Raw genomic sequence first — 10,199 nt, forward strand, 5'->3', positions numbered from 1 at the left:
ATTTTAACGAGGAAAAATGGGATTCTATAATATACGTTATTCAAACACACAAAGACATAAACTGAATTTAAAATAACTCAGTCACATTTTTCCTTAAATTCAATGCCCATTGTGCTGCTCATTCTGGTGTGCACGCCTTGGCCACCTGGGGGCAGTAGAAAACAAACTTACAAATATACATGGAGACACAGGAGATGTCACAACTCCTCAGCAGGCATATTAGTCATTCTTCGCGACGTGCAGTTGACTAAATAGCTAGCCAGCTATGCAAACATCACAAAATGCATCTTCCCTTCGGACAGTCCACTGGTGTGGCCACTTTAGAGTGCCTCGTTGTTAGCCATGAGTGCACACAAGTCACGCAGCAGAGAAAGGCAGAAGAGCGAAAAGGGGCGACTTAAACAAGCCCCAGTTCCAATGAAGTGGGGACGTTTAGTATCACGTAAATAAAAACAGAATACAATGCTTTGGACACACTTTTCAACCTCTTTTCAACTGAATACACTACAAAGACGAGATATTTAATGTTCAAAGTGATGAACTGCATTTCTTTTTGTGTGTGAAAATAATCTCTCATTTTGAATTTGATGCCTGCAACACAACCAAAAAAGCTGGGACATGGCCAACAAAACTGAATTCTGTTTTTGTTTACATTTTACATAACGACCCAACTTGTTTGTTTGTGCTGTATATATACTATTTTAGCTGGCATAAATACGTTATGTGTCAAAACAATCGGACCCAATAACCCTTTAAATTTTTAAATGTTTACCTGCAGCAGAAATGATCATAATTAGCTCATAGAAATTAACGACAACTTCATTGTGGTTATTTATCACCGGCGAGCATTGTGTGCCAACTAATTACTGTATTATAATTGTTTTTCATCCAGATAATAATGCTCAGTTTAGAATAATCGATCAGTATGTTTCATATTGTGGTTGTGGAGAACAATTATTGTGCTATACAGTATGTACACATTATAAATGGCATAAATGTATAGAGAAACCCTCGCAAATCAGTTCAAGCGGTCCAGCAGACTTCCTGTTAATGGCGTTACATTAAGAATATTTCATGTGCCTCCTTTGGGGACAACAGTGTAAGCACAAACAATATGGGCCAAACGCAAACAGCCCTTCATTAGGTACAGCTGCACAGCATAATGTGCTTGAAAATGAACTCAAATGTAATTTGTAGTGTATTGTGTATTGTGCTACTTACAGAGATATGTATCAGTCAGGTAGTCATTCGGATCTCAGAACTCTTCTGTGAAGTCAAAATAAGCAACAAGCTAGAGATGTATTTATTTTATTTTTTTTTCCCAGATATTGTATTTTAGAACTTGCCCATCACTCATGTAATGGGGAGGAGGAGGAGTATGTACAATACTGCAGTACATTCAAAGTAACTCCAGAGCCACAGCACTCTCTGCTGTGCGAAGAGCTGCATTACATACAAAACCCGTCCACTGTTTAGTGATCTGTATGTATATGTATTAGAAATGTTAGACAGAACAACTTCTTTGTATTGTTTTTTTTTTTTAAATATGAGATAAAGTGTGATGTGATTTTTATAATATTAGCAGAATAAAAAGAGGAAAACTACAAAAATGAAAGTTGAAAATTTGATCAAATAATATTTTGTTTTGGTCATAAATGTCAAGTTTCTTAACTCATATTTACAAGTACATATGTACTGTACTCTATTTACTAGTCTTAATTCAATTAGCTTCATTGACTTCAGCCTTATACCTAAACGAGCACAATGACGTCACAGCGAGAGGCAGTCACCTGCTGCCAATTAAGCAATTAAGAGACTATAAGACAGGCTAGTAAATGGGACACTGGGTTCATTTATGAGAGGAAAAAGTGTCAAAAGAAAAACATAATAATAAATATGAACGGTGTTCGTGAAGATAAACCTGGAGCTGGCTGTCTAAAGGTCAAGCAGCAGTTCAAGTGTCCCCACGCAGCGTGTGGAGCAACTTTCTCCAAGCAGAGCAGGCTACAGGAGCACGAAGCGACCCACACCGGAAATGTAAGCAAGCAAACAAACATAAAAACAAGTTATTATTATTATTATTATTATTGAAATGACTAATGAATCTATATGCTAATGTTCATCATACCCAGCGTCCGTGGCGGTGCACCGTGAGCGGCTGCAATGGTCGCTTCTTCCGGAAGTCTCGTCTCAGCCGCCACGTGAGCCAACACGATGGCGTCAAGCAATTCAAGTAAGTCACATTATACAACACAATTAGTAGACATTTGCTGTGGAACATTTACCAAGTCGTTCAAGTCCTGGAATAGTACGCTAGCATTAGCTAGTTAGCCTTCGTGAAACACCGTCCGCTAATGTTAAGAAAAAATAATTTAAAATAAAATTTGTCACGTAACATATTAGTTTAAAATGTTTGCCTTGTCGCTGGTTCGTTTAATAGGCTGAAACGTCGTTTAAAGGAGACATTAAATCTTAGCACCAGGTGCATTCTGGGGCTTGTAGTAATTTGACTCTCAAACTAGTTTGCCCCATCTGATGCATTTTTAATTGGGTGGCGTGGGGGGAAGGGGGGGGAAGACACAGCACTTGTAGGCTTAGTTACGCAAGGAAATTGCTACAAAAACGGCAATGTAAGTATAGTCATATTTTTAACTTTCTGTATTAAATGCATCTAATGCAGGTTGTGCCTCTTCACCGCGCAGGTGCAAGTTCGCCACCTGCACTGAGAGTTTCTTCCAGGCAGACAAGCTAAAGAGACACATGTGCTACGCCCACGGCGAGAAAGAGAAGTACTTCAAGGTAATCTCCTGCAGATGGAGCCAAAAGGCCACAATTTATACACATTGCCAAGAAATCAACAGTCAGGTCCTGCACGTCAACTTTCTTTGCCTCCAGTGCACTCAGGCTGGCTGCTCCTTGACCTTCAAGAAGAGCTTTCTCTTCAAGGTGCACCTGCAGCAACACTGCCTGGTCGCCAAGTTCAAGTAAGTTTTGAGTTAAAATGAAAAAGAACGCTCATTGATGAAATCGGTCCATTAGAAGGCAGTTTTTAACACGACTCACAGGAGTCTCAGCATACCTCTTGCCTCAGAAGAAAAGAGTATAAAAAAAATAAAATATTTACAATAAAGGGTCAATCTACCACTGTTATTTGAGTGAAGCAGCATTAAAATCCTAAACATCAATGAAGTCAATTTACTTTGTTGTCTCCCGCAGGTGTTCAAAGGAGGAATGCGGTGCCGTGTTTGATTCCCGCATGGCCCGTAAAGCCCACGAGAAGAAGCACGCAGGTTGTCTACTTGAAGTGCAGCCTTGTACGTGCAAAACTAAGACAAGTCTGATAGGACTTCTCTTTTTGTAGGTTACCGCTGTCTGGATGCAAACTGCCAGGTGGTTGCCTCCACGTGGAGCATGCTTCAGGAGCACATGGTCAAACACCGATGTAGGTACAAAGTTAAAATAAAAATATACATTTAGTGTGTATGTGTGTGTAGATGTCTATATATTTTAACTTTTTTTTTTTTTTTTTTAAGCGATATTTACATGCCAAACCTGCAAAAAGGTGTTCAAGCGAACCAACACACTGCGGCGTCACAAGCGGGTGCACGCCTCGCACAAGCCAGTGTTGGTGTGCCCGCGTGACAGCTGCCAGGCCTACTTCTCCACCACCTTCAACCTGCAGCACCACATCCGCAAGGTTCACCTGGAGCTCCTCAAGTACAAATGCTCCTTCCCAGACTGCCCGCGTACCTTCGCCATGCGGGTATGGAACTTTTCCATCCCAGTCCTTTTTAGATGGGGAAAATACATGGTTGCTTTAATTTCCTTCAAGTGCTTTTATTTTGTTGTTTTAAGAGTGCTAGAAATTACATTTCTAGCCACACACAGGGGAGACTGAATTAAGATTTTAAAGGGAATGCTGCATACAATTTCTGAACACTAAACTTTGATGTGTGCATTCCACAGGAGAGCATGGTCAGACATCTGCTTCGACATGATCCCAGCGTAGTCAGAAAGAAGGTAAATGAGTTCTGTTACTAAAATCAAATGTATAAAGTAAGAAAAGAAGTCTCATTCCGTAATCTTCCGCTCTTGGACAGAATCGCCCACGTCCCCGGAAATGGTGGCAGAAGCGCTTGGACGGCCGTCAGCTCCCCCTGGTGGAGGACAACCTGAACCGTCTGTTCGCGCTGCGCATGCGCATCTCCCGCCGAGCCAAGTTGGAGGTGAACCTGGCGGGGCTGTTCAACGAGCGCAAGATCCCGCACTACGTCGACCCGGAGGTCAACCTGCGCGAACTGTTCAGCATCAAGAGGCCGGCCGTCATCAGCGTGGTGGCGCCGTTGAAGGGCTAAGTTGAGGCTGATGTTTCTGGTGGAAATTGGGTCTCTTTTTGTTGTTGATTCAATGTAGCTGACATTATTTTAATTTAATGGTTACATTGTCATTAAGAATGGGATGTTTTGTTTGCAATGTACACAAAGTTTTGACCCAATAAAAAATGAGTTACATTTTTGCTTGGAAGTGCTGCTTATGTTTCAAATCGACCCTCCTCCTGTTCTTTGAGGCACACACATTGATGCTTATTAAATATGAATAACAAAGAAGTGCACATGACTAAGTGCTGAGTCACAAAGCCAATCTCGCGCTCTGGGGGTGGCTGACACATCTGACGAAGTAAATTCTAAACTGTCGGCAACTTGAAGTACTCAAAATCATTTGGGAACCCAGTTGGAAATAAAATTTGCTTCAATTTGTCTCCATGTTTGTGCTTCATAGCATCTGAGATGCAAAAATGGCAAGTCTGAATGTAAAGTCAAAATAAAATATCTGAAATGGTTATCGTCGACATGGGAATTAGTGACAAGTGATGCTATATCCACTCTGCGGGGAATAATTTGGTCAAGTGTATCAGCATAATTTAGGCCTTCAGTAAAATGTGGACAATTCTCACGAGAGGTGCATTTGTTGGAATTCCTAATCAGGGAAATGTCATTTTAAAGACTATAAAAGCAGTTTTATTGGTTATGCTAGATCAGAATATATCACACGACTGCATGAAGTAACTTTTTAATTCAGTGAACTTGAAGGATTGGATTTAATAGCATATCTGTCAAGTTTCAGCAGAAGCAATGGACCACCGATGCTAAGCAGCACTATTGATGTCAGCCATGTGTTTCGTATACTTTATACTGGAAGCCTTTGTCAGTTTTCATTATTTGTATTTCCATGAATACTTCAAGTGACGTGATTTCTAAATTGCATGTCAGAAACTCCACAAGCGTCAACAACAGTGACAACACTCAAGTTAAAAAAAAAAAATCACATAATGTAAATGTTACATGATGTTTCGTTGGCCTGGGCTGACTCTTTCTTCCAGGGGTGTCAATAGTTGTTATGGAATGGGGGCTTTAGCCCCCAGTAGTGTGGCACCCTGGGGGGTTGCTCATCAATATTTTCATCCTTGAAAAACAGTATATTGAGTGAACCCGCAGCCCCCCCCACAACCCCCTTCCCCTATAATTGGCTTAGTGACGCCACTGCTTGCCTCCATCTATTTAAATGAGAGCAAGCACCACATTACTCCACTGGTCACCAACAACTATGTTGCTTATTTAATGATGGAAACCTCTCCAATTTACCCTAATTAATTGGCAAAGCATTTTCTTCAGTTCAGATTGACCTTTTTAAAAAAAAAAAATGTAAAAATGTTTGTATTTTGGCAGACGAGGGTGTCACTAATGAGCGTAATTCGATATTAAGCTAGAATTGACATGGTACTGTATTATATCCGATCTGTGCGCTCACGCTGCACTTGCACTGGCACTTCTCCGATAGTGGATATTGGATATTTATCCACATTTGGAAGAGGCCTATTTAAAGATATCCGACTGGGTGCATTTCTCTTGTTTACGTAAATAAAAGCTAAATTGTCTCACTTGAACCATGCTGTTTAAATCCAGCGTTTTTGTTGTGGTACATCAACTCTTTAGCAGCATCACACAAAATTAAAGTTGGGTCAGTGTGAGAGGTGCGTTTAGTGAAACAAGGCGAGGGAAGGGTGGATGCTTTTGGGTCATCTATTCTGGAGGACGCAGTCTAATTCGGGCCGTGACGCCTTTATGCTTAACCTACTTCAGTTGCGTTCCTACTGGTGCGTTAAATAAAGCAACATTTGGCTGGTTTTAACCCGACCTCCGCGACCCTGGGCCGCATCATGTCTCTGGTGGGAGTCGGGAGAAGTGATCCAAAACAATTCCCCTGCCGGCGCGCTCAGTCAACAAGGATCATCTAATCATGTCGCTTTTTGTTCCGCTACATGCAGTCCTTCTTTGTGACAAGCCGCGCAGCGTTTAAAGGCTACAAGCTGTTGCCATGGCAACAAAAGTCTAGCTTTGCAGCAAAGACTCGTGTGCGACATTGATGCGTTTAAGCACCCTTTGTGAGGGACCGTGGTGAGTTGATGGTGATGACCATGTCAATTCCATCTTAATATCGAATTACAGTCATTAGTGACACCCTCGTCTGCCTAAATACAAAAATGTTGAAAAGAAAATTTAAAAAAAAAAAGGTCAATCTGAACTCAAGAAAATGCCTTGCCAAATAATTATGGTAAATTAGAGATGTTTCCATCGTTAAATAAGCAAAATAGTTATTGGTGACAAGGTAGCAGGCGGAACAGACGCAATCAACTAGAGTGGATTACATTTCAGGCTGAAGTTTGAGACCCACAGAGGATGACAAGCCCAAAAGTCCCATTCATGATGATAAAAATACTATCTGCAACCAACTCCAAGCTTTTTCAAAGGCCTCATTGTCTCATCCAGGAGGTCACAAGGAACTCAGGACAACATCTAAAGAACTGCAGGCCTCCCTTTACCCAGTTAAGGTCAGCGTTCATGACTCAACAACAAGGAAGAGACGGGGGCAAAGATGGCATCCTTGGCAGGGTTCCTCGGTGAAAACCACGGCATCTGGGTGCCAAGTAACTGCTGAAGTGAGTTGAGGAGCTTCACTTCGACAAAAGTAGTCTTTCGCCGACAGCTTGCGGCATATACGGGCAATTACAGTACAGTATGAACCTTTTTAGCGGGAGCGTCGCTTACTCGCGCATTTTCTGCTCCTTATCTATCTAGATTCATGTCAGCCTCTGAATAAAACAAGTCCTAAATTGAAGGCATTCATTCACCAATGTACATAAACAACGAGTGGCTCCCGTAAACGCAAACGTGACGTCACACGGACTCACAAGCAAGACAATCATGAGTCACTAGAGCGCATGCTAATTGAATTGTTTCTCATTACTGACCATCAGACAGATGTAGGAGTGTGTGTGTGTGTGTGTGCGTGCGGTCGTGCGTGTGTTGTTGTGTGCTGCAGAGCCACAAATAAAGTAAAGTGAATTACTGACTCAAGACCTACAGAAGTCTTTCGCTCTCATTTAAGCCGAGATGAAGTCGTGCTTCTTGTCTAAAACGAACACTTAGGAAGTCTTCTGTTCCAACTGCGGACCGAGTGCAGGTTGAATGATGAGGCGAGACGTGTGCTCGTGTGCGGGCGTGTGTGTGGGACGCAGGATCAGAAGTGAGATGAATTCGAGGGAGAACAGATTGAACAAATGTTGGCCAACCACTGACTCACAGACTCATTAGGTGTTATTTTACCTGTAATTAGTGCCAAAGGGAAATAGACTCCCCGAGTCTGAACTTAATGGCGAATTTTCTCTATAAAGAGGGGCTAGCAAGTTATGCTAAACGGATATACCGAGATCGGAATCAGGCATCTTTGAAATGAGGATGTAAGTCTGAGCCACACTGGAAAAAAAAAATAATATACAGTGGGAGGAAAAAGTAAGTGAACACTTTGGAATTTCTTAAGTTTCTGCATAAATTGGTCATACAATGTAGTCTGACCATCACAAGAATAAACTTAATCTAATACCACACAAACAATTATATTGGTTCATATTTTTATAGCACATAACGTAATAATTAATAGGACAGGTGGGGAAAAAAGTAAGTTATATTCTTACCCAGAAAAAAAAGTATTTTATGAAAATAAAGTTTTTTAGCGAAACCAAATCCTTAGTATTCCTAAAATGAAGCAAAATGAAAATATATTTTTCAGAATATTAGTCAGAATATTACAAAAATAGCTTCTTTTGACAAAAAAAAGTCATAATATGATGAGAATAAAGTCAGAGTTGTGCAAAGGGAATGTAAAGAAAGGTAATTGTTTACTGCTTGAACGATGGCATTACTCGTGTGTGTGTGTGGGTGAGCTTGAAAGACTAATGAAAGGTTTTTCCTTTATGCCTCTGTCAACTGCTATGACTGACACCTCTGTGTGTGTGTGTGTGCGTGTGTGCATGCATATATGTGTGCGTAAACTATGATTACCGAAACCACTCATCTTTTTCTCAGCTCTATTTTTGCATCTAAATTTCGACAACAGTCGCATTTTGTCATGTCGGCAATTGTTTCTGTCTGCGCAAAAAAAAAGAACAATGCACACAAGGATTCGTGCGCGTATTTCTTTTGAGGAAATGAGGACAAAATTGTCACATTGCAAATCAACAACAGAATGGCTTCAGAAGAACATACACGTCGTGTTGTTTTTGCAAGGTAGAAGCTGACGTCACTGCTTCAGGTCTCATCGAATCAGTTGACATCGTTTCATTTTTTTTCTGCAAATGGAAACTAGAATCCAGCAATTGGCTGACTACCAGTTCAGGGTGTATCGTGTTTTCTCGCCCAAAGTCAGCTGGGATAAGCTCCAGCTTACCCGGCTGTGACCCTAGTGAGGAGACGCAGAATAGAAAATGGATAGATGGTTGTAAACTAGAATAACACCCAGTAGTGAGTCATAAGTCATCATTTCAAAAAATGGTTATCTTTTTTTTCAAAAAAGTGTGTGTTATATCTACTGCTTATCCGAGGTCGGGTCGCAGGGGCAATAGCTTTAGCAGGGACGCCCAGACTTCCCTCTCCCCAGCCACTTCATCCAGCTCTCCCGGGGGGGAGTTGGAGATCACGGCTTGATGAAGCCAACGCCTCGGCTGCGCCTTGAAATTCTGTCCATAAAAGTTGTGAACAGAATCGGCGACAAAGGGCAGCCTTGGCGGAGTCCAACCCTCACCGGGAACAAGTCCGACATACTGCCGGATAGGCGGACCAAGCTCTGACTCCGGTCGTACAGGGACCGAACAGCCCGCATCAGGGGGTTCGGTACCCCGTACTCCCGAAGCACGCCCCCCAGGACTCCCCGAGGGACACGGTCGAGCGCCTTCTCCCAGTCCACAAAACACATGGAGACTGGTTGGGCGAACTCCCATGCACCCTCAAGGACCCTGCCGAGGGGGTACAGCTGGTCCACTGTTCCACGGCCAGGACGAAAACACACCCTCCGGACCACCACCCCAGTCTGCCAATCCAGAGGCACTGTCCCCGATGTCAACGCGATGTTGCAGAGGCGTGTCAACCAGGACAGCCCCACAACATCCAGAGCCTTCGAAGTATTCTCCCCACTGACTCACAACGTCCCGAGTCGAGGTCGGCAGCACATATATATACTGTATTAATCATTATAAAATAAAAAGGTACAAAGTCATTCAAAAATAATATGGTACAAAGTTGATAACTGAGTACCCAACAAGCTGGATGTGACTTTTATGTATTTTTCTTTAATGCACCAAAGCCAAAATGAAGCTCCAGAATGTTTGTATCTTTGTATTGTGAACACGAGAGAAAAACTAACATCATGTTGAAGTGTATTTCAATGTCATTGTGTGTGTTTTAGTTTTAACTGTTGGGGAAAAAAACAAAACACTCGTGATTGCACTCAGTGTGTTGCATGCAAATGAAAGGCCCTGGGCACATTTTATTTTATTTTTTTTACCACAGCGAGCAGGAAGCTGTGAGCACGCCGCATACTGGAGTGCTAAAGTGCTGCCAGCTATGATTGACAAAACGTATGAGAGCGTAATTATGTGAGAAGTAAAAGCACTGCAACGCTACAACATTTGGGGCGTTTTATCATCAAGTCTACTACACTCAGCACTCAACACGACAACAAAGATAAAAATAAACCGCTTTACTCATCATTGACTATATACTATTTATCCTTCTCATCTAAAAATAGATGTACATCTATTTTGAAATATTTTCATGATAATATGTCATTTTCATTATTGAAGTCTT

The 10,199-nt window shown here is 41.8% G+C and overlaps 1 protein-coding gene across 1 annotated transcript; it reads left to right on the forward strand.

The window, feature by feature from the left end:
* Window positions 1–1,896: 1,896 nt before the first annotated feature.
* Window positions 1,897–4,380, forward strand: 42sp43 (P43 5S RNA-binding protein). Its single transcript, XM_061701098.1, has 9 exons — window positions 1,897–2,037; window positions 2,133–2,233; window positions 2,703–2,799; window positions 2,896–2,984; window positions 3,217–3,290; window positions 3,362–3,442; window positions 3,534–3,763; window positions 3,967–4,020; window positions 4,101–4,380. The coding sequence occupies exons 1-9, from the start codon at window positions 1,897–1,899 to the stop codon at window positions 4,353–4,355; spliced, it is 1,122 nt and encodes a 373-aa protein (XP_061557082.1). The 3' UTR covers window positions 4,356–4,380.
* Window positions 4,381–10,199: the final 5,819 nt, after the last annotated feature.

The sequence above is a fragment of the Phycodurus eques genome, chromosome 16 (assembly GCF_024500275.1).
Source record: "Phycodurus eques isolate BA_2022a chromosome 16, UOR_Pequ_1.1, whole genome shotgun sequence".
Classification (NCBI taxonomy): domain Eukaryota; kingdom Metazoa; phylum Chordata; class Actinopteri; order Syngnathiformes; family Syngnathidae; genus Phycodurus; species Phycodurus eques.